At 44.9% G+C, this 25,112-nt stretch overlaps 1 protein-coding gene and 1 long non-coding RNA gene across 3 annotated transcripts in view; one reads left to right on the top strand and one right to left on the bottom strand.

The window, feature by feature from the left end:
• Positions 1 to 9,843: 9,843 nt before the first annotated feature.
• LOC104913821 lies at positions 9,844 to 11,453 on the top strand. Its single transcript, XR_002120853.2, has 3 exons — positions 9,844 to 9,949; positions 10,383 to 10,490; positions 10,731 to 11,453. It is a non-coding gene; the product is annotated as an uncharacterized LOC104913821 (long non-coding RNA).
• Positions 11,454 to 11,547: 94 nt separating this feature from the next.
• SPAG9 (sperm associated antigen 9) overlaps positions 11,548 to 25,112 on the bottom strand; it is a 35,198-nt gene continuing 21,633 nt past the window's right edge. Inside the window, exons 21-27 of one of the 2 annotated variants that reach the window (XM_010721602.3) lie at positions 22,558 to 22,706; positions 21,274 to 21,445; positions 20,175 to 20,288; positions 18,363 to 18,401; positions 17,325 to 17,501; positions 16,403 to 16,540; positions 11,548 to 15,108 (exon numbers count right to left, since the gene is read on the bottom strand). In XM_010721602.3, coding sequence (XP_010719904.1) covers positions 14,993 to 15,108; positions 16,403 to 16,540; positions 17,325 to 17,501; positions 18,363 to 18,401; positions 20,175 to 20,288; positions 21,274 to 21,445; positions 22,558 to 22,706 — 905 coding nt within the window. In that variant the 3' untranslated portion in view covers positions 11,548 to 14,992. The remainder of the gene's footprint in view (positions 15,109 to 16,402; positions 16,541 to 17,324; positions 17,502 to 18,362; positions 18,402 to 20,174; positions 20,289 to 21,273; positions 21,446 to 22,557; positions 22,707 to 25,112) is intronic. The other variant, XM_010721603.3, reaches the window with a different exon arrangement.

The raw sequence follows: 25,112 nt of genomic DNA, 5'->3' as shown, positions 1-25,112 counted from the left end.
CCGCAAACCAGGACACAACTCATGGTGCTCCGTGGTGCCACTTGGAGAGGACATCCACACAGAACATAGTAAAGGATGGGCAGATGGGGTCAGTGCCTTCTCAGCCATCTTGTGATAAAAAAAACAGGCAGATTTGGATAGATCTACATAAAATGCAGCTGTGCTTTGCGAACCCTTTTTTTCTTTTTTTTTTTAACTAAGTCTTTTGAATGCTAACCAGCAGATGAGGTTATTTAAGTGCACGCAGCACACATAGCACGTCACTGCCCTCCCCCCCCCCCACTACTTCCATCAGGAGGAGATTTCCTGCTCTCAGCTGCAGCTCCTGGCCAGGCAGACGGCTGCTGTGCTCACACACAGTGACCGGAGGGCAGGGAGGGCAGCTGCAGCACCCAGAGCTGCTCCTGTGCTGACAGTGAGTGCTGGACTGAGGGACACACATGGAGACACGTGGAGAGAAAGAGTCTCCAGAGAAATAAGCGTCATCCCAACACCTGCCCCATCACACCCACTGCCACAGCATCATCCCATGCAGCACTGCTCAGCAGCTCCATAGGAAAGCTCAATGCCCTCAGGACAGATGTGTGTCCCAGTGGCTGTAATTGCCCAGCGCTGTCTGCAGTACAGCACAGCTGGACTCGTGCTGTTTGTATCTTTTAAACTCACCATAAAGTGTCTACCACCAGGGTTGGACCTCAAAATATGATTTGGAAATGTTACTAGGATGATGACGAGCAGTGTGCAATTCCTGCCCAAGCACTTTGCTGTAAATATATAAAGGCCTTTAAGGAACAGGGCTCTGCCTGTCTGCTCCTCTGCTGGGCTGCCACAGATCCACCAGCACGGGTTGCAGCGTTGGCTCTGCGACTTCACAGCCATTGCAAACAGCGGTCCTGCTGGTGCTACTGGGGAGTGTGGAGGGAATCCCAGCTCACCCCAGAAATGTGTTCTGCCCTGAGCATCCCCTGCCCTCACGTTGATCCTATGGGCTCTGTGCCAGCCTGGTGTGTGTCGGGGCTGTTGTTGCTGAGGGGGCAGCGCAGGGCTGACAGGACAGGGGTGGGCTTCTCTCTAGATGGAAATGTGTTCTTCTTTACAGGGTTGAGGTTCCCTCAATAGAACTCCTCGTGCCTGGGGGTACCAAAGTCCCAGTGGAGCTGGCTGTGCTGGGTGAGGACATGGGATACAGCAGGGCCACATTCTGCAGAGCTTCCTGGCACACCGCCAGGCTTTGAGCCTCTTGGATTCAACACTTCTGCAAAATTTATTTTGATGGGGATTTTTCTTGTTGCAACCACAAGCCCTGCCAGCTTCAGGAAAAGCAAAGCTGGTCCAGCTCATGGAGAAAGCGTGCAAATTGCAAAACATGACAAGTTTTAATGATGGAAAGAGCCCAGATGGATTCTCCCAATGTGTTTGCAAGGAGGAGGAGTGACTCTGAGCATTCTACGGGATGTGCTTGGCACGTGGATGGGGCACGGTGGCTGAGCATCATGCAGCCCCTGTCCAAGAGCAGAGCACATTGCCCTGAAGGGGATAAGCAGAGCTTTTTTGCCCTCCACAAAGCCTGCTTTTCCATAAGCTGCTCCGTGTTTCCTTAGCAGAAGCGGTGGTAACCTGAACGTGGCTTAGCAGTTCGGCCTTGCACCCCTCGCACCCACCTGCAGTGCTCATATCCATGGTGCTGCCGCTATGATGGATGGGAGTGCTGGGGAAGGAGAGGTGGCACGAGGGGTCCCTTCAGCAGAGCCTCACGAAGAGCAAAAATAAACCCTCGCCTGTCCCCATGGCAAGCACTGCTCCCAAGGGATGGGAAAATGGCACAGGGAGATGTGTGCGTGCTGCTGCCCACGCCCCGAGTGGGAAGAGTTTAATGGGAGCTGAGAAAGAACGGCATGTAGGAGGAGAAGAGATGTTAGCAGCACCTTTTTGTTTTCCTGGACGGCAGAGGGAGGTGGAAAGGAACTCCCCTCCTGTGGGAATGGGAGCTCAAGGTGTGGGACAGGGCCGCCCGCCCAGGCCGAGCACCAGCAGCACCGCAGGGGTGGTGGCAGCGGGCAGAGCACTGCTGCCTTGAAGGGCCTGACCTGGAGCTCATCCCTCACCAACTCATACAGACAGGAGAGATTCCCTCTGCCCTGAGCCACTCCGCTACAACAGTGCTGGTGACCTTGTGAAAACTCATCACTGCCCCTAAAAAAATAGGCACGTGTGATGGAGGTACCTGCAAAGGGAGGTGCAGCGCCGAGGGCTGCACAGCCCCGTAATGCAGCACGGCTGATGGCTGCATTCAGTTCCCCCATCGCACTCTGCCGCGGCGCAGGAGGGCCAGCACTGCCCTCAGCACACACAGCTGTGTGAAGGAGGCTCTCACAAATCCCATCTTGGAGAAACTCTGTGTCCTTTGGTCACGGAAAGGAATGAAAGCTGCATACAACATTCAGTACTCAGTAATCCCGCCGCACAGCCCCGTGCCTGCATAAATCAGAGCCTCTCATGAATATCGCACTGTACCTGCGGCCGCCTGTCCCACCCGCTTAACAAAGATAAATAAAACGTGAACAAAGCAACAGTCACAGGGCCCAGCAAACAGCACCTGCGTTCTGAGAGCCTGAAAGGTCACAGGGCACAACAGGAGACGGATCCCAGTGCCATACAGGAGGGCAGTGTGACCCCCACAGCGCGGTGTCCCACCAGGAGCACACAGCACACAGGGGAGCACTGCCCTGCGAGCCGGGCCGCCGGGAGCTGCGTGCTGGGGTTCTCCCCCACAGCATCCCACAGGAGCCCAGCGTGTCAGATGTGGTCATTCAGGCACGGAGTTGCCTCGTGCTTGTTTCCCCAGTCCTAACATCACATGGGATTGCTGCTGCAAGCCCCTCAGAATCCACCAGCAGCCCCAGAGAAGAGCTGAGCTCTGGCCCAGACTATTTTCTACGGCAGCTTGTCCTTGCTGCATGACTTCCCACCGAACAGCAGCTTCTGCCTTTAGGAACAGCAATTCCCTCCAGCTCCTCACCCTGCAGCCTCTCCTCCACCAACACACCGCTGCACCCCTATCTCTGGACTGCAAAATCCTGTCTTAAAGCATGCAGAGGAGGTTTGTGTTGCAGCCAGTGAACGCTGCTAAAAGGGCATCAAACGCTTTTTCCATTGTCATTAATTGAGTGAAGAGAAAACAGACTCTGCTGCTGTCATATCACGTCAAAATAATTAGCTCTGCTATAAATAGCATGGCTTACTCACTTGTTTCTTCTCTTGCTTTAAGGTCAGGGCTGCAGCCGGACGGAGCAGCACATCGCAGAGCCACAGCACTCTGTGATCCCACGGCCATGCACTTCCATCACAGCAGCACCAACCAGCAGTCACGTTCGGATAAGAAGAGAGGAAGAAGTGTGTTAGTGACCACGCGTATGCAGATTTGCATGGGCTTAATTAATGAGCATTTTCAAACCAAGTTTTGCTAAACTGCCCTTGTTTTTGTTGCATGATGCTGTGATGCTCTGCACGTTTTTTTCTTCCAGGTCACTGCTGAAGCTCACAGCAGATTTCTAGGAGCAGTTCTGCACGCTTGCAATGGTTCGAGCCCAAGGTCCGAAGCACTTACATCAAACACTCCAGATCAGCCTTGAGACACAGGAGAACCTTCTACAGTCCTTTTACAGCTGAAATGAGTTCCTGCTGGAGCTCAGGATTCAAAGTGCCCTCCCAAATCATGCTCTGTGCACCCACGGGTGAGACCCAACCTCATCCTAATGCTGAGAGTTTCTGGAGCTGTCTGTGGTAATGGAGAACTGTTTCTTTGAAATACAAAGAACAACTCAGTAATTATATGACTCGTAATAGAGACATTATGAGAGCTATCAGATGAAACTCTGTACGCTGAATCTTTTAATACTGAAGAGAAATGTAGCAGTTTTCTGCCCATGCTAAGCCTGAGTTCACTGGCAGCATCTCCTGCCTTGCTCCTGCTGCTCCCTGTCTTTTAGATGAGCGCATGAATCACAGTCTAATAATAATTTTTGAAGAAATCCTTCCTTCCTAGGAAATCACATTCAGTCACGGTTTGAAATGAATTCTGTAAGTTTACCAAATATTTAGAGAATACATCTAGAAGCCAATAGCAACACGCTTCCTTTACCTACAGATGTTGGGCATGATGCAGCAACCAGCACTGGATGGGCAGCTCATCAGGGGAGTATTCAAGGGAAGAGAAAAATTGCACATAAAAGCTCTTTGAGCTAATTCCAGCCCCCAGAAAGCCAGTGCATGCTCCAACCTGGCCATCCATTCCCTACTGACCCCTTCCCTACTGATCAAAGTACCTCCAACCCAGCCATTCCCATTGAAGGCTTTCCAGCAGTCCCTTTTAAGCTCCCATTCCCCACTCTGCAGCACAGCACCAATACCCAAAGACAGTTTCAAAGCTTGAAGGCCCACGTGAAGTCTGTGCACTGCAGCCAGTTTGGCAGTCGGCACTTTAAAAATCAGAGCCAGCTCCACAGCAGTGATTTGCACAGCACACGGTGCCTAAAATTAGCGTGCCTCCATCTCGGAGGAAGCCGGATTGCCGCTGCAGGTTTCTTGGGTTTGAGAGAAACCCACAGCATCTGAGGAACACTGAGTGTCTGCCAGGCTGTGCTCTCCTGGCACAACACAGAGGCAGGGCAGGATTGGTAGATGGATTTCTGCTATCTGTAGGATTCATGAGGGACACCCATCCAGATTCTCAGTCAGTGCCCCCATTACAGCCCTACATCACACACAGCTTTTCCACGATAACGGTGCTGCAGCTGAGACTTGGCTGCCCAAGCAGCTCGCACGCTGCCTCGTTTCATTCTGCAGATGAACGGATGCCCATAGGAGGATGCACGAGTCCAGGGCGGGCGTCTCTGACTGATTTAAATTATTCAAAAAGTCAATCAAGAGCTAAGTGCTAAGCTGTTTTTATTTCAGCTTCAGATGTGGCTACAGCCGCTCCCCCTGAGACGTGTGAATAATGAATGCAGCTGCGTAGTGGGATCACTCAGGACACGCACAGCACTGAGCTGCTGCTCAGATTCACTGCTCCCCTCTCCAGCTCAGCCCTGCAGCCCACCCTGTGCCACGCTCCCCAGCTCAGGCCCTGCTGGGTTTCTCAGGGCTTTGCAAAGTCCCCGACACCCATGAGCTGATCGCAGGTCCCTGAGGTGCACAGCACAATGCTTGCATTAAATTTGCACAAAATAAACTTGCTGTACCAACAACCCAGTGAAGTATGGGGCTTTGTATTTTACATGAATGCTAGCCAGTATCTAATTTCATTTTCTGCTCTGTTGTAAAATTGGAAGGTAATGACTCTCTCTCAAGAATACAATTAAAATGATTTGCCTATGACTTTGACTGGAATGTACATCTTACGGAAGGAGCCCAGAGTAAAAGCTGGGCCATGGGCTGAGTCCTGCCTGGTTGCAATTAGGAACAGAACAGCCCCATGACATGAAATCTGATGATACAATGAACTTCTGACCTATAGCAGAAATCCGACCGCCACAGCCCAGCTCCTCCAGTGCAGCTCTGCAGGAAAACAGAAGTCCTCATTCAGCGTTCACTTTTCCCCACCCTTCGCCAATGGAATTTTTATATGATGTGAATTAAATATTGCAAACTTTGAAGGCAGAAGTTATAAGTGGCTGTGTGCAGTCCAGGCATCCTTCTGCTCCTGTAGCCGCTGCCGTCACACCTTGTACTGGCACAGTGGTGCCCAGCAGCAAAATGAGACGCTGCTGTGTCCAACTCCACCAGGAACGAAACACTGAATCCAGTACTTCTGGGCTCATCGCTTTTTGCCCACCTTGGCTTCATGCTCTGCTCCCAAGACTGAGAATTAATCCTATATTCCTCACTCAGGATTTCCAGTATGTGCAGCAAAGCGCAGAGCACCCAGCTGTACACCAGCAGTGAGCTGTGGGAGGAGCACCCAACAACCTGGAATGTGTCAGAGCCACGGAGCTGACACCTCCACAGCACTGCAGGAGCACCACGAGCTCTGGGGAGACGTGTCACCATGCTGGATGGAGCCCAGCACAGCAGTGCTCCTTATCTGAGCTCCTGCTCCACTTCAGGCAAGTGCACTCTTTGCTCACAAATGCCGACGGCCAATGCACACAGAGCTGGGGGTGCGGAACCGGGCGGCTCCCCCCGCAGCTCTGATAAGCTAAAAACAGATGGAAGGTCTAAGCCAGTTACGTGGAGCACATGATAAAATTCCTTGCTAAACTGGGGCCCCAGTCAGTGTGAGCTTAGGGTGGAACTCCAATAAACGGAGGAGGAAGAACAGGCGCAAGAACGGAGCCAAAGGTTCTCCTGGGGTGAGGGCTGGGCCCCGGCGAATGGGGAAGCAACGTGACCCAAGAGGAGGACGGATGGTGTGGCTGCTCCACGCTGGGGCTGCAGAGCAGGAATTTCCTCGTGGGAGCGCTGCCAGGAGGGTGAGGAAACAGAGGAAACAGCTTGTTTGTCAAAGCACGGAGCGACGGAGAAAGGAGGGGTCGGAACAAAGGCTCTCGAGCAGCGCTGCAGGCACCGTCAGTGAGACGGAACATTCGTGGTGCTGCGAGCTGTGCTGCCTGAAAGAGCTTTAAAGAGCTTTCTTTTGGCTTTTCGAAGTAGGGTGAAGTAATAGAGCTCATCTCTTGCGTGCGTCCATGCTCAGCATTCAGATCTATGGCAATGCCTGGCGGAGCCAGGAACAAAAATAACCTGGGCCTAAAATCTCAGTGCCAGAGTCCATCCTCAGTTGTGATGCCCAAGCATCAGCCAGGTCCGGGAACTGAAATTAGTAGAGCTGTGTATGCAATAGCATGGCTTCGCTGTGCAAAGATGCAATAGATCTGAAAAATCCACGAAACCAAATCCCAACGATGCCCAAAACAAAGCTCTAAGGGAGCTCCATGCACTGCGCCAGCTGAAAGCTCAGAGCAGCGGTTTGGGGACGTATTCCCACCACACAGAGGGAAAGAGGACTTCATGCCTGAAGGATCTTCACTGCTTGATTGCATCACAATTCATGGCACCATCTGCAATAGTTAGAACCTAAAAATGGGAACTTCCGCTCCGAGCAGACAGCAGAGGCTGTGCTGCTCCCCTTCTACCAGAGAAATTGTTGTGAATTGAGTCTTCTGCAGCATGTGGAGGGAAACACAACGCTCACACTGAGCATGATGTAGAGGGTCTCGGTCTCTTTTCATGCCAAGGATCACAAGTCAGTTAAGAACTCCTTGTCGCTCGGAAACTCCAGTCATGGCCGTATCAAATTGCTGTAGCAGTAGCTTGCATGGAAAAATAACGTTGGGGATATTTTTACTTTTAGTTGCCTTAATGAAATATAGCAGATGGAAATAAAGAGGAGAAGCCCATCCTGTGTGACTCGCCATCTGTCTGGGGATCAGCAACAGGTCCATCATGGATCACAGCTAGAAAATTACTGCGTAATTAATGTCAGTCTTCAAGCTACCTTAGAGCTCTTCAGTCCTTCACTCTATGATGTGGGTTTCAGTGCCACTGCCAGAGACATGCTCGCAGCACAGCCTTCATTTCAGAGCACAAGACCTCAGGCTGAGCCCCAGGGGCTTCTGCAGTTCCCCATGGAGGTGGCAGCAGTCTCAGAGCCATCTACTCAGTGTGGGACACCCTACTGGGATCCTAATGGTTATTCCTGATCCGGATGTTTGTATCCTGCCTGCAGTTCTGCAGCACTGCAAGCACAGGGCCATCTCCTCTATTGAGTTGGTAATGTCAACGCGGGGTTAAGAGCTCTTACCCCAGCGTTGCCTGTTGGCTTTGCTGCCGAGTCAGTGGAGGAGCTGCTCAGGAATCCGGCCCTCCAAACTGCTCTGATTACCTCTGTGCTCCGCTCACTGGGAGGAAGCCTGTCATGGTTTGTGACATCCTAAACAGGCGCACGGCTCCGAGCGCTGCTAAAGGTCAGGAGCTGGGCTCCGTGCAGGAGATATTTGCTCAGTGCTGTCATCGCTACCCCCCCCGCTCACACTGCCGTGTCACTGCAGCTGGCTCTCGCTTTCCTTTCTGGGAAAATCAATGCTTTGTCACAAGAAAGTTTGGTATTTCACCACTGCGGGATATTGGTAATTCATCTCCTGTAATGGGATGTTATCAGATGGCTTTAACTTTGCTTAGTGCCACCACTCTGCCAGCTCCTACAGTTCGCTTGATCCTGTTCTGGTTACTTTCATGCTCTGACTTAAGAGCACAGCGCTCCGGGTCTGCGCAGTAAGAAAAGCTGTGAGGAACGGCAGTGTGCAGAGCTCCCTGTGCTGGGGGGAAAAACAGCTGCCCCAACCCCTTCTGAAGATGTCACCCAGACCAAAATTGCATCTTGCCCAGCAAGCGGCAACTGCATTACCGTCAGGCAGGGCTCAGGGGACGTGGCACAACCGCTGCTCCGGGGGTGCAGCCATCAGACAGGGACACACAGCACTGTCCTCTCACTGCACCCACAGAGCGACCCACAAATCTACAGCATCTGAGCCCAGAGAGTTCTGTAAGGAAGTGGGTGGGATTTGCACAGCAGAGCGCTAGGAGTGTGCTGCTGCCCTCACATGCAGGCACCGAGAGGCTGTGGCAGCCGAGGGACAGAGCTGTGCTCTCTCTCAGCCCGGCCTGTGCCTTTGGAGCTGGAAACACACAGTGGTGCCTGAAGTGTTCCACAGCGCAGTGAGCATCTGCCTGCTCGTGTGTGAGGATGGTTTTCCACTACAGCAGGAAGAAGCCATCAAAGAACCCCCAGATTTTGAGCTACTCAAATACCCAGAGATATATTTAGAAAATGACTGCCAGGCTGATCACAGCTGTAATTGCTGCCAAAAAGCTCCATCCCACCCTTCAGCACTGGATCTGTATCCTCTGGCACAGCATCCCCAAAGATGCCCGCTGCTCTGTGTCTCCCACACGACCTCCAGCCAACATCTGCACATCCCCAGAACCGCTGAAAAGCCAGTGTGAGCAGGTGGGTTCCCCGAGTGCTGCTTCCACCAAACGATCAGGAGGTCACCCCAAAGCCAACGCACCGCCCCATTTCTGCATCCTCCTCATTCTGCACTTGGAAGTGGCTCTGGGTGATGCGGGGGTGCTGCTCCCAGCTGTGCCACACAGCTCTGCTGCAGGAGGTGCCCCAAACACAGCTCTGCACCCCACAGTCTTGTGCCCCTTTGGCTGCAGCTGCTCCGTGAGCCCCTGCCTCCCCCCCAGAACCTCTCCACATCACACAGAGACAAAAATACATCAGCAGCTGCTGCCCACCTGGTGCTGGGCCAAGATTGGGAAACAGCAACAAGAAACTGAAAATAAAAGACCAAAGAGAGACAGATAGGACCGTGCAGCAGAAGTGAGAGCACTAAAAATAGCAGTGATGTGATGTGGCACCACAACGCATCCCGGCCCCCCCCACAGCCTGTGGCTGCCCCATGGCTGAGCTCCAGCAGCAGCAGCAGCACAGCACAGCACAGCACCTGCCCGGCCCTGAGCACAGCGCACCGCACGGTGCGGAGCTGCGGTGGACACGGCCGATGGAAACAGCAGCGCCAGCCCCAGGGCTCCTCTCCAGTGCCTGATCTTTGTCTGCTGCAAAGAGAGGATGCCGTGTGTGAGATAGAGTAGAAAGTCTCCTTTTTAATTCCTGCAGAAGCAGGATTATTTCACAGAGCTGCTGTTCCCTGGGAGCACTGACCCAAACACTGCAGCCCCGGGTGGGACATGAAAACAGTCCAGCCCTGGTAGGTATTCACAGCCAGAATGCAACTGGACAGGTTCTGACAGTGTGTGTGACGTAACCCACTGCGACCCAGACCAAAGCCCACATGGAACACAGAGGATGTGGGCTGCTGGTGGTGCAAAGCCCCGCTCAGAGACCGGCACATGGCACTGGGACCCAAGAGGTCCAGTGCTGGCGGTGAGGACAAGGGACAGGCCCCGGAGCTAGGTTTGACTCAGAAGAACTGAAAAACCGCAATTTTCTCTCCCTATTTTTGGCCTCGGGTTTTTGAATGTCTCTGCCTACTCCCAGAAGATGTGACAAGGAGTGGGTTTGAGATAGTAACAATACGACAGTGAGTCCAAGAGCAGCTCAGGATGAAAGTCAGCACTGCCACGGGGTGGGAGCTCCCAGATGTAGGGGCTGGGGAGGGGCCTTGGGAACAGACATAGGACAGAGAAACGCCCCATGGGGACAGTGGCACCACAGGGCCCAAACCCCACCAACAGTGGGACCCAGCACTCCCTGTGCCGGCCTCTCCACACGCAGCAGTGGAAGTGAAAAGCAGATGTGGAATCCAGGAAGACTTCCAACTCACTGTTTTTTTTTTCCCCCCCTCTCCTTATTTAAGTTCCAGACCTGAGGCAGCTGACACAGGACAGAGGCAGCAGCCCAGGGCAGCGCTGCTCTCCTTCGCTCAGCAGCCACCTGAGAGCCCCAAGGCCACGGGAGGAAAGAGGTCAGTGGTGCTTCTGCTCATGAAAACAGGTGTGAGGAGCACCCACCTGAACCCTGCCCATATTTCCCACCATCTGCAACAAAGAAGTGGGTTATTCCAAGCTCTGGCTGCAGTGGGCTGAACAGGTCCCAGAAGAGAAATCCCTGCAGCACGACCTAAACAACAACCTGGGGGAAGGCAAGGGCAAGCAGTTTTCTGAGCCTTTTGATAATCAAACGCCCAAATTCCCATTTCCTTCAGCCGCTGACAAAGGAATTCACCCTGAAGAGCGGCTAAAGGAAGCCTGAAACTTGCCTGCTGGCAGAAGGCAGGGAGCAGAGCGGCCTCCAGCATCATGACTTCTCTCCCCATGTCTCCACGTGGTCTGAAGGTTCTTAGAGCACCACCTTGTGTTTAAATACAAGCTGTTCTGAGTCCCCAGTGGTTTCATCCCATTTAGAACCACAAGCAGACAGTAAACCATCCCCATCTCACCACGCTCAGGTGTTCCAAAAGGCACAGGAACTACTCTGCTCAGAACTGGGTTTTCATCTCAGCGCTCTTTACAACCACACAGGACAGCACTAAGAAGTCCCGTACCCAAGCACAGCCCAAGGCCAAAAAGCTCCTTCCTAGTATTCTTCTACAGCAGAATTAAGGGGCATAGAGATGACCATAATGCTAAATAACATCTACAGACTGCATTGCTCAAGGAGCTTTCATACAGACGTGAGGAAAATGAACGGGAGTGGATGGCAAAAAAAACAATCTCTCAGTTTGGTTTAATAATCCCTTGTAGGAAAATCTGAAGAATCAAGTTACTTACCCACACGCACAGCAGGCTGGGAGAAATGAGCTTTAACCTTGCCAGAGTGAAGGCAAATGATGCTGCTTCCTATTTAATACACACAGTCAGCACAGTGCAATGAGATCCCCGTGAAAGGACGCACTGAGAATCAACACCGAGAAGAGGGAAACTGTTCTGTGCACCTGCCCTGGGGAGGCAGCAAGGCAAATGACTGGCAAGAAAACCCCAAGACAAGACCACAAAGAAAACACCAACCCAGTGCATGTTTCATATACATATTTATATATATATTTCATGTACAAAGTTACATTCTGAACCCCATGGATTCAATAATAGAAATAAATACTGAAATAACTACACTGCTATATGAGCTTTTCTGCTCACAGAAAAGAAGCCTCAACTTTTAACAGACAGCAAGTGTAACGCTGTAGTATCCATCTCAGATTACAGAGGCAAGTAAAATTCAGCGTAAAGTGTTCAACAGACAAAACTTCCAAAAATTACAGACCATAAAATGTTTAAAATATGTTTAAAAGATTGAGAAATGTGCATCAACAAAACTAACAAAGGAAACTTAATCTTGTTAGAGGGCGGGAGAGGCATTTAGTGTATAGAAAAATGCTTTGAGGTGCAACATAGGTTGTTACAATATGGCATAACCCTGTTAGAAAAAACATTTCCTTAAAGAGCTGTATTTGAGTTTACCGTGTGGTGTTTTACAGAGCAGGGCCTTCACAAGACCCTGCTGAGACAGGGTCCCTTACAAGAGTGCTAAGTCAGGTTTAATCCTTTGGTAACTTTTATAATACTCACATGGAAATAAATAGTTACACAGCATTTTAAAAGACACACGTCCTTTAGAACAGTTCGTATAATAAAACAGATTGAACGTTTGTTTGTTACTAAGGCAGCCTATGATAAAGTGTCTATGCTCTGCCAGCTCTATCTGATCCAACGCAGGAAGACCTTGACAAGAAGTGGACAATGCAGCAGCTTACACAACGCGTCCCACCTTTACCATACAAACACCCTCACCTGGGCAAGCACTGCACTGCACGTTTTGTGCTCAAAATGTTTCCAAACTACTAACAAGCCATAGCTATCAAGAGATCGGCTCCTACCTATATGATGCTTTGATCACGAGTGTATGCACAAACATTCTGGAGACTATTTCTAGGGGTGTATGTCAGCTCAGTGCCTGGGGCTCTGCTCAACTCAGATTACCTCAGGCAGGGAGTTCATAAATCCCAGTGCACTGTGATGAGAACAGGGAGTCATTTTGCTGTACCTTAGGACAGGGGACAACATTTTTAAATGAGAAATACAGAGAAGTGCACATGCCTTTCATCTACCACAGTGGTACACAGTTAACCTGCTGTCTTCTTCAAGAACCATTCTACTTTTGGACAGAAGCAATCATTGCTGAAAACCAGCAGAAGTTGGCCTGCTGAGGTGACCGAATGGCACGGAGGACCGAGGTGTTTGCTAAAAGACCAGGTAAGTGCCTGCCAGATTGAACTGCTCTGCTTCAAGGCAGTCAAACCGTTCAGAGAAAACAGATCATTAATTACAAATAAAATGCCATGCGGGCACCAAGGAACAGAATTGTGCGTTTGTTTTTCTTCTGAGAACATGAGAACGTGACAATCAAGCAGTGAGTACAAGCTTCGGAAGCTGGAGAAAAGTAAATTTAGGAAGACGGCAAGAGAAGCAATGGAGCTGCACCACTCACAGTGAAGGTTCTGCACAACCGTAAAGAAGTGTAGACAGTTTTTTTCTTAGACATCCAATTGCCCAAGTTAATTCAGATGTGCTTCAAGTTCAGCATACATGGCTACGTGAGTTTTAAGTAGAGAGTTAAGTCAGTTTACTTTCTGTATTCCTATTCCAGACTTTAGAATTAAGCCGAAGTAGCGTAAGAGTGACTTCAAAGATGAATTTGGAAAGCAAATTATGAACAACATGCTCTCGTCACTTTTGGCATTCTGAAGAGAAAAATACTACCAAGATATTAGACTTCTTTAATAAGGATTTTTTACTACATAATTCGTGTCCTAAATACATATTTACGAGAGGAACAGTTGCATACAAAATATGTTGCTTAAAAAGTATTTATACATATAAATCTAACCAATAGACCTGAATGGAGTTTTTCTGGTTTATCAGCTATGATATGCATTTGAAAAAGCTGCCTAAATATATATTTACACAATAGACCTCAGCTAAATGTGTTCATTTAAAAAAATTAAGAAAATATATAAACACACGTTTGCCTGATAGACCAGAACTGCTCCTATTGCATAAAAATGTTTAGGCAGTTTTAAAAAGTGTTTCTACACTTACTTCTCTGAAACTGTTCAGCACTCACACATTTACCCCAGAAAGACTGGGACTAATGCTGGATGTTCATTAAACCCCTCCAACTTTTGCTTTTTAGAGAACAAATGAAAGAACAAATTTGTGTTTTACAGTATTCTGAAGAACAGAAATCATGAATTGGTCGTTAGGTCTGATACCAATATAAGAAATTCAATGTAGAAGGAAGACAGCCTTCAACTCACACTTATGGTTAAAAAAATAGATGGTGAGTAGACAGAATGTCACCCTGATATTAGAGTCTCCTGACTTTCAACAATTTATTCCATCCTAGTCTTACCTGCTAACATTGCTACACGTTTTGGGCGGGACTAAATGGGAGTATGCAGCTACAAAAAATACACTTTGTACCTTGCCATCTGGCACTAAAGTTCATTCACAATCTCACTTGGGCAGGATGCATTTTTCCTGTACACTCTCAGTCTTTTCTCGTGCTCTAATTGAGGTCTTTAACCCTCACACACGTAGTGACTCATGAGTTCGACCAGCTAGGCAGAGAAGATCATTCTAGTGATTAGGACATACGGAGTTAAGACAAGAAAAAAGTAAAAACAAGGTGTATCCCCTGTTCAAGAATTCTGATCATTTATAAACTTAAATCATCCTAAGAACACTCTTTGGAAACAGAGTTGTTCACGTGTATCTGTGTCAGGGAGATGGGAAAAAATACTACGTTTGAAATTGCTGATTGAGGGCAGCAGTTCTCAAACTTTAAGGTTCAACAGTGAAAACATGTCATTTTATTTAAATATCATCACTTCTGTACAATCTCCTCCTTCCCCCCAGAAATTTTGATGAAACAAATTAATCTGTATACATGATGTAAGCAAGACTTTCAAGGTTTGGAAACAAAAGTTGGAACAATTTGCTTTAGCTCTCACTGAATATTTGGATGAGCCCTGGTAATCCTATGATTTGCCCTTTTTTTTCCCTAAATACTCTGGGAATAACTTTGCTGTTTTACTCAATGCATTATACAGTGAAATGAAGCTCAGTCATAGTAAAGCCAAACTCAAGTGAGATTACCAAAGAAATGAGCTAATTAGATTGTTGTGGTACAGTAAAACTAACGTCTCGATTGCTTATTATGGTGTGCACACCAGTTTTGAGAAAGTTCTGATTTCATTATACTGTTCCATGTAACAAAGGTGCAGTAAAACAGCACAAGCTAATTCCTGTATAGTTAAAGGTCTGACAGATTTGCAATATAAAAGTTAGACAGCAAAGAAATGCTTCAACATCATGTAGTGAAACAGGTCTCACAAAATAAAAACATGCAGAAGCGCTTTTTTTTTCCTTTTCTTTTTAGCTTAAGGTCTCCAAGCTGCATCCTACAGGCTCACTCAGTGCCATACATTACTTGCCACACTATTAAGTGACTCCTCTCAGCTTTGGCTACAGAAGGTTCAAGTTGTAGAGCTTCTCCAAGAAGTTCAGATTCTCCACCTTCATCACCTGAAAAACACCAGCTTTGATTCAGGCAGACAATGAAGACATAACATCAAATGGAGCTAAAGAAATGACATCTAGATTTATAATACTAAGGACAGTAGTTGCCATACACTCCTAAGAGAATATTCACAAACTTGAATATATACATTATAAATAGAAAGTTGGTTGCATAGTTGTTTCAGAGCCTGCTATTCTACAGTCACATTCTTTAAATCTAGAAGAATGTTAACTGTGATTTTTTTTTAAATCACTTCAAAAGAGAAGAGCAGTTTTACAGCTGTGCTCAACTCCTCGTGACATGAGGCAGCTTGGATCAAAGGGGACAAAGTAACCACTAACAAAACCACATTCGGGCTGCGATAAGCATCACTCCAGTGGCAGTCTTGTGCTACAGAACAGTGTCAGCTCTAACAGGTTAAATGGGAGCTTACTGACAGCTTCAGGACAGTTCCAAGTCACACCTTAGCTAATTCTCTCGTGGCAAAGAATTGCCACAGTCCTGTGGCACTCCACAGGGGTTACCAGCAGAACATGTTTCACACTGGACATGACAGAATTTGGGCTGGTGTTCATGGGTTGTTGGTATTGCATGTGCATGTGTTTTTCTTGTTGTTGTTGTTTTTTTAAATAAACACTAGAGATCAATGAAAGGTCAGAATGAAGAGCTGGGAGTGCTTTTGGAGCACTCTTCCCTCACACTCTCCAGCCACAGATTCTAAATATTGAATATTCTTGTTATATTTTCCTGAAGTGTCAATTAAAAAGATGTTTACACAAGAGATCGTTTATTGTCTGCATCATGCAGAAATGCTATCCAAAAAATGTAGTGATCATAACAGGATGGGCATTTAAAGGTAACAGTGAGTTACTCTTCCCCTTTTTCCTTAAACACAAGTACATTTGTGTTTGAGTGTTGTTCACCTAATACTTTGCTTAAATATGAAAACCGATCATACTTTTAGTCATTTAACTAAGGACATTTTCTAGCAGCTTGAGTCAGAAGGCTTCCATCTTTCCAAATAAGATTGAATACATGAACTCCCATGCACTGTTTCAAATGAATGTTTTCACAGTTCCTCTCAGAGGTCATGGTTTACTGGAAGAAGTGGAAACTGAAGATGCGTGTATGAGAATAAAGATGTTTCTATATACTTGCTTAGTAAACACTCAAGAACTATCTAACCACAGAAATGCACTCTGCAGTCACAATGGAAGTTTTGATATGGTTAACGACCCAATCTAAGGTGCTTTCATCATGAAGAGGTCACAAGTGGATTTTAAGCTCAGTATTTCTTACCCATTCTGAAGTCAATATATCCTTCTCCACCACTTATCACCAGCATTGATTTTAAGGGACCCTGGTTGAAGGACTCTTGGGCTGGCTTGTCACCTGTTAGCTCTGTTCCACCACTGCTCTGTGGGCAAACAACCTGACCTGTATAAAAACACAGAACACATTGTTAGGCCATGTCTCACAGTAATGCCACCTGCACTTGGTCACCTAATATACCCAGCTATGGATTCCAGCACCTCTTCAGCAAGAGGCAAAAAAAAAAAAGAAGCTAGCTGTGCTCTGATTTCCTCTCTCTAAAGAGATAAGTCAGGTCAGTTCAATGCAAGTCAGAATTAAATGCCTCTTGGTAGAATTCACAGCACTGGCAGATCTAGAGAATGACATTGAAACAGACTTAAGGACTTTTTCAGACACACAACTGAAATGATTCAGCACATCAGCCCAGTAAGCAAACTTCTGTCATTTACTTCCAGCACCAAGTGCATACACAATCACTGAGAGGGTAATTTCATCAGTACTACAGCTTCTAGAAAACTCTAAGCTTTTTTTTTTTTTTTTAAACAAAAATTCTTTCTTTTGGGGGCTTCTCCCTTGGTAGTTGTTCTTTTTTGCAGCAAGTTAGATTCTTAAATCAGACCTTAAGTCACCTAGGATTTGACCACCCTCTCAGCAGGGAAGTACTCAGATTCAGGCAGCACCTTTTCCCAGATGAAAACAAAGCACTTCTTTGTTACCAAGCCCTTCCCTCCCACCCCCCCTCGCATCTTTAAGCAGCACCGTACCAGAGAATCAGAAAAGTCTCACAAATCAAAGTGTAGTAAACCTGTTTCTGAGTATACAATGTCATACACTTGCTAAAAAAACTACACTTAAGAAGCAAAGGAGGGCAAAAGCTTCATTTGAGGAAGGGTAACAAAAAGCTCACCAGGTACTGCGACAAAGAATTTGACAGCATCACGGTGCCCATGGAAGCAAAGCTGTGCGTGTGCCATTGAGCAATACGGGATGAAGGTTCCTGGGGTCACTTTGTCACTGTTCTCATCTCCATATACACGAATTACACTACCTGGACGGTTTCCAGAGCCTGCGGCTGCTTTATTAGCTGTAAAAGAAGAAAACAAGTGTTTTCTACTTGAAAATACAAATTGCAGAAATGATTATTTGTTAAGGAACCTTATGGTACCATCTAAAAGCTACAGCCAACTCAGATAAAAATGAAACAGGAGGGCAGCAATGCCAATTCAAGACAGAGCTGGAAAAAAAAGAGATTGCATGCTTCGTTATTTTAAGTACATTAGAAAATGGAGCAGGATTCTTATTAGTCTAGCATAAACAACAGATTTTAATATCCTACTTTCGGAAAAAATAATTTTTGAAAGGACTGTATCTTCTATAGGAAATAAGTACCTCTAATGTGCTTCAGCACAAGCAAATTCAATACACTTCAACACGTAACTTATGTTTTCATTGCAACTTATCATAGGGTATCCCCGTGCAAGTATGAAAATCTCAACAGCCACCTGCGGCCATGCAGGAGCTACCCTATTATCATTCTACATCTAGTTTTTCTTGACAAGTTTTAAAATCAATTAAAACAGAAATACTCATGCTAGACATACAAGCCATCTCCATTCTACAGACTACCAAAGAAGTGAAAGAAACAGTGATTTGTAACAAGACAGTAAATGATGTGGATTAATGACAAAGTTATAAGATATGGTATCACATTGGCTGGAAGAAAAATAAAGTCTGTATGAAAGTTCAGCTGCAACACAGGATGATATGCTAAACTGCTGAGCAGACTGGTGGCCATTTAGCAAACATAAAACTGCTGCAATGCAGTAACTGCAAGTGGAAAAACATTTAGGAACATACAGAGGGTAGATCTATAGGGAGTGGTAAACAGCCTCAAAGTGGCTATTAGAAGCCTGGAAATAGATTTTTGTTCAGGATCTGCACTTACCCCTCAGCCCCAGTAAACGTCCCTGGTGGAGGATTACAGCTAAAGTGAGAAAGGAGGAAAGGGGAAATAGATAGGTATGACAGTAGAGGAGAAGGATTAATGAGAACCCACCACTCTTTATTTTGGTTTTTGATAAGACAGAGCTTAAATTTTAGCTCCTAAAAACCAGCAAGTATTTAATTACAGAAGATTCGATAAAAAGTCAAAGAACAGCATCTTGTTATAGAAGTTGCAGTATAAAATGGACAACAGAAGCACTGCCACTTTCATGTGCTTTATCACGACAGAATTTATTATTCATTAGCAGTGTTTCCCCTTTCTCTCTTTCCTTGGCAGAAAACTACCAAATACATAACTACTCATGATCTCAAGTGCCCTTTTGAAACAGCATCTGCAGATCTGGAAGGTACCCTGCTAATGAGACCCAAGGAACTGAGATATGCAACTGATTATGCAAGGATGTGACTGTTTTTAAAACCATGAATATTTATAATAAGGGTTCTCAAACCCACAATCAGGCTATCCACAAACGGTTATTTCAATTCATCATCAACTAACAAGACTGAAATTAATCTGAATAACTTTCCTAGGGATTTTTTTTTCCATGTTCACTGTTGTTTTAAAACAAACTCTACTGGAAACAATAAATTAAGCTTGATGCAAGAGCTATAATTTCTGAAAGCATGATTTAAACTAGTTCAAATCAATGACAGTCTGTCCTTCCCTAGTACACATGCAATGCAAAAAAGACAGTTACCAAATGAACAGACAATGCAATGGAACAGTATGAGAAACAACGCATGTATGTGCTGTTCAACAACGCAGATACAACACGAAGAGCTTTTGCTGTTAAGTTAACCTACAATGTCACCCATAAGACTGCACTACTTTCTATTCAAAACACAGTACCATTAATTACAAAGTGTTGTGTTTTATTTTCTGGAGCTTCTGCCCACGTCTTTTATGATTAGATTATGATTTCAGCATTAGCACAAGTATTATTTTTTGCTGTTTGCTTTAAGTGGCCGAATATACAGAGAATCTTCCCAAATTTATTCTTTAAGATTCAGTCTGCCCTTGAACAGGATTGCTGCCTTCTCCCAGGATTCAACCATATTTCCTCTCCTATCCCCAAGCCGTTTCAGTAGTTTCAACAACAGTTCAATCAATCAGTTATTAAGCAGATACTTGGATTTACAGTGCTGGAATTCTACCTAGAAAATTGTGTTCTACTTAAAGAAACGGCTTAGAACTCCCAGATCTTCAACCGTGTCCTTCAAAGCAACTGGTACCAGTGCTGTTCCAATCTTCCGTATCAACTTTGCGACGAATTCTCAAGAGCTAAAGCTGATTTAATTGTATTAGCAACAATATCAATTTGCTCAAACCAAACAAAAAAATCTACTCTGGTGATCACATGGCAATCATACCATCAGTTAGAAAACTTTTACACGCAAATAAGCTTCAATGAACACTGCTACTACTCCTAACACCTCTAAGGTTGCATGGATGCCTTCCAAATTCAAGCCAGAGCAACTCCGTTCGAATCAAAGAGCAAGATGCTTTGGAGAGGGGCTGTTTTTTGGTTTTCTTTTTTTCGGTCTGTTTTGTTTTTCGCTCAGAGACTCGTAACCATGGACATAGCTTGGGCCTCCATAATGTTTAGCAGCTAATCTGTCACAAACCTGAAAGATTCAGACCTGTCGGTAAAGTTTTCTACCCAATAGCAAGCATCTGAATGACCCTCAGCATTCTTTTTTCTTTGCACTTACAGCATATTGAATAGCAGCTATTCATTTATATTTTACTTACTTTCTGTTAATGGAATGGAGATGATGACACCATTTCCTGTTCCTACCCATAAACGATTACAAGACACCATAAGAGCTGTGATTCTCACAAATGAGAATCCCAGTTTACCAGTACCTAAAAACAAAAGATGCTTTTCATCAAAAAATTATGAGCAAGAATAATTTTATTTCCATAAAAGAGATTCTTAACTTCAGTTCTCAGCTCATGCAGACAAGTAATTCCCGCCCACCTCAAACAAGCAAGGCAGAGGAGCACATTCAAGTTGTGAAGGCAAAATAAAATGCTAAAACTTCTGCTAAGTTGTGAACCTATATAGGAAGAGACAAACTCATACTGGGAGAAAGCACAAAAAACACAACAGCTCCTTAATGTTGCACAGTAAGTTATTCTGGGGCTTGCAGCACCACGGCAGTCTGTCAAACAAAAAAAATGTCATTCAACTGTGAAATAACAGTTTCTTGCCCATTAAAATAAAGGGTACTGCTTCTTCTACAAGGGAGTTTCAGAGGCTATCATTAGAACTATACAGGAAACAGAAGAAAGCTGTCAGAAGAAGGGGAATGTGGGCTACACACTAGTCTCCTTTACACCAATGACACAATAGTTAATTGTGAAAGACTTCTAATGGACCAATTACCTTTTCAGGTTATGTAGGTGGTCAAACTACTCTTATATAAACACAGAAAAATTCAGGAAGCTTATTAGCTTTGACAGCAGTAAGAATTTGCTATTTTGCATTTGTACTTTCTTAGAAAAGAAAAGGCAAATTCTGCAGGAAAGTAATGGGTTCTTCCCACTCTGAGAGGCATCGTTCCAGTAGTAAAGATTTTACTGTCTGTTATTCCTGCCCAAACATCATTTTCCTCATTAGTTCTGAGTTTTAAGGGACAGCTTAGACATCTGATAGGATCAGACCTTACCAGAGACAGACTAACTTAGGTTTCTACTTGCAGAACCAAATTTTCACATACAGCAGGATTTGACTAGCATTCCACCCACCCTTCAACTTCATTTGAAATGAGAATTGCCTGACTCATAACAGGAAAAGAAAGCCCCAGACACAAGAGGTATAAGAACACTAGTTTTCTTATCAACTTACCTAACATTTTGCTTACATAAGGTTCAATGTCCACATCTTGCAGATGCTGATACGTGTGTGCGTGATAGAGACGCAGAGTAGAGTCCAAACGAATCGACACCCATACCCCATCACCCACCCATGCCAGCTGTCTCACTTGGCTTTCTCTTCTTGGGTGTGCATCAAATGACTTCTATAAAAGATGGGATCTTGAATTAGAAAATAAATAAAAGAATACAAATTCTGTGCCAGCCTTACATGGTCAATACTGGCAATTTCCTTAAGTCATCTACTACCCTCTGATTTGTAAGACCACTAGCAGACCCTTAGTGCTTAGCTCAGTTAGTATTACAGTATGATGCTGATAAACAGTAAAAAGGCTGATTGCCTGCCCTGAAGTGTGATCTGAAAGCCATCTGCATCTTCATTTACGTAACCTTCCCAGCCTACTGCTATTTCTATCTGTTTTATCCTGGATCCTCTTCAGTGTGGGGTCTTCTAGTCACTGCAGAACATACATATGCACCAAAGGTGTTTTTCTTCCCAGTTCTGTCAAGCCTTGCTCTTGCATACAAACTCACTCCTGCTGAACACGAACTATCCAGCAAAACAGTTCACTACTGTATAAATTCTTACAGGTTTCCTTGCATATACAGTAATCTTCACAAACGGATTACAAACTGGGCCCTTAATATTTCCAAAAGAGCTGAGCAGTCATCCTCCCAAAGTCTGACCCATTTCACAGACCAAGTACAAAAAGCTGAAGTCTTAATATTGCTAATTGCTTTCAGAAACCACGGGCTCTTCATGCACTTGTAAACTCAGAACACTGCAGAAGCCAGCTTACACACCTTACATAAACATAATACTCTATAACTGGAGGGAGAGTACATTCAAGATTAGCACTTACAAACCCCTAAAGTATGCAGAGAGATTCTGGAGAAGGTTGTGTGTGGGTGGAGAACATAATGAATAAGTAAATATGCATAAATGAAAAGAATGAGCTTGGATCTAGCATTGCAAGCTCTACAAAGACCTAAAAAGACACTTACTAGTTTCTGGCTAGGACAAAGTAGAGAAATAAACTCCAGAATAATCAGTTTCAACAAATGAGAACTGCCTTAAGTTTTTCCAGAATCATTACATCCTTGGAAAATTAAGAATTGCTCCCTAAAGCAAATTTGCCTGCCTATATATGTGCTGATGAACAAATAAGTACTCTCTGGAGTTACTCAGGAGTTTGCTGTAACATGAGATGGCATTAAGACAAAACATATAATTATTTTAAACACCATTTTAACTTGCCTCTATTTTCATGGCCTTTGGTTGAACAACATAGATTTTGTTCCTGTAGCCACACCAGACTTTGTCATGCACCACTGTCATGCATCTTATAGAATGATGCGGCCGGCCCAGGTCTAAGAGGTGATAGTTTGTCAAATCCCACTGACCATCTTTAAAAACAGAAGCAAAATAAGAAAAAAAAACAACAAAAAACAAAGCATAGGTTCCTATCAGTTTAAAAGTAACTTAAAAGCACAGGTAAATACCTTAAGTATAGTTTCATTTTTCAAAAGCACTCTAACGATCTGGGTAAGTCAATACAAATGTATGGGTAGGCTCCACATTAAAAAAAAAAACAGCATTTACTTGTATGAACTACCAACACCCCAAATGCTACTCTGTTTTTATATAAAGTTGTACTATGACTCACGTTCCAAACATGTCAAAACACTTGTAAAAACAGAAAGTTACCTAGTGTTAAATGCTTTACTTGGACAGGCATCAGTATACATAAGAAGCAACAACCCACACGGCGTGAGGCAATTACTGCTTGGCTGAGCATAGAAATGCTGGTCAGTGCATCAAGATTTTTTTTATTTTTACTTTTTTTTAGACCTTAAGAGTGGCACCTGGTATCCACTGGGAATCATACTAAAATTGGTCACCCAACACCAAATAAAACTCTGCTGTAGACTAAGCTAACACAGAGATCACTGATATTTACTTGAGATACTTTAAGGGATTATAAACCATCAGAATTTAAAGGAAGAAAACATCACAAGATCACCCTAGATGCATCTTTTCCAGTATTTGCATCAGCGCTATGCAACCTCTTAATTCTCCTGAACACCAAGAAAAGCGATTTTAACTACACAAGGGAAAAGAACAAAAGAACAGGGAGTCTGCAGAGAGAAGCCTCTAGATGAATTCCAATTACTCTTCAGACATTCCCCAGTAGGTCCTTATTCCAGAGGCTGAAGAACAGAGTCTGTCCCAGAGTGACGTGGACAGAAATTCTACAGAAGGACTTGGCCACATACTATTTCTAAGATCAGTAACAGAGCAAAAGTCAACTATTGGGCAGGATGAACAGACAGTGATCAGTGCAGACTCTATCAATGGGCTTTCTGCTGTTACTGCAGATACCTGTACTCCCTATTTTCTTCCTGTGATAAGAAAGAATTCCAGCTACGTACCAGAACAGCGCAAAAAATTCTGTGGGAGTCAGAATAAGCCCACATTTTCCTCAAAGGTCATTAGTAACACCTACATTGCATTATATAAGAACCTACAAACAGGCAGCCAGAAGGGCTGACAGGGTCACTTCTTTCTTTTTGGCCACATAACAGACAGAAGGACGACCTGAAAGAAGAAAGCCTTAACAAAAGCTGAAAGAACCAGAGGATTACAGCTCTGTGAAAGATTAAACAAAGCCCTAAAAAACAAGAAGAAAACAGGAAAGATTCCACTGCAGACCTATAATCCAAAGGAGACTAACATCAGAGAACAGGGCAATTCAATGCAACTCAGCATACTTGATTTTCCTGTATTGTGCATTTAGGATGCTTGTAGTAGAAGCTACATATAGACAGAAAAGTCTTGTGCTTCCATTAAAAAGAGAAACAGATGACCATGAAGTCTCTCCCTCACTTTGACAGAAAAACTGAAGTATATTCAAATAACACCATTCTACCTTGAGATTTCTGATAGCATAAATGGCTCTGAAGAATTCTCTGCTACCTTATCAGTTGGGAAAAGGACAAGAAAGCACTTTGAGATGATACGGTGTACTTTTCAAGACTAAAGATTGAAGGTGGAAAAGTTCAGTAGCACACTTAATTTCTAAATAATACAAGAAAAAGCCCCTGCAAGTATGACATACATACTAACAGCATCAAAGAATAGAAAACCTTAACATTTGATAGCTGTAATTAAAAAGGTACCCTAACATTTAAACAAGTAACTCTTAAGAAACAGTCAAGTAACTTATAAAAAATGCAATCCTGGTGCTGTGAAAGTACAAACAAATCCAACCAAAATCTAACTTGAATCTCAGCATGACCAAATTTCTCCAGTTACCACACTGATTGGAGTTCCATTTTTTATATCCTTAATGTTTAACTATATCAATCTATAGTAGTGTTTGTAAGCAACAAGAACAGTGCACTCTTGAAGACAGATTGGAAAACATCAAAATCTAGTTTAGCTGTTCATGGAAAGAAAATCTGTAGAGGGTAGAAGATGCATAGAGGTGCAGGGAAATACGTTGGGGCACACAGCTCAGATACCACATTCAGTGCTTCGCTCACTCTGTATGCCTTTAAGCACCATAAAGAACTTCAGTCAGAATATTGGTCATGAGTTCAGTAAGAACATGGGTGTCTCAGATCAAGAACAGAAGATTCCTAACTGATGCATTTATAGTTTCCCTGAACTGAAGTACTAAAAAAGTGTAAGTACCTGAAATTACAAAAGAAATGAGATCAAGTAGTCTGCAAAATGGTCATTAGGAGAGCATTTTTAAAATGCTATTTATAAATGGCACATTTACTTCAGAAGTACTGTCATAACTTCAC

This window comes from Meleagris gallopavo, chromosome 20 (assembly GCF_000146605.3).
Source record: "Meleagris gallopavo isolate NT-WF06-2002-E0010 breed Aviagen turkey brand Nicholas breeding stock chromosome 20, Turkey_5.1, whole genome shotgun sequence".
NCBI classification, from domain to species: Eukaryota; Metazoa; Chordata; class Aves; order Galliformes; family Phasianidae; genus Meleagris; species Meleagris gallopavo.
Note: the sequence above shows the minus strand (reverse complement) of the source record. Positions and strands in the feature narration are given on the sequence as shown.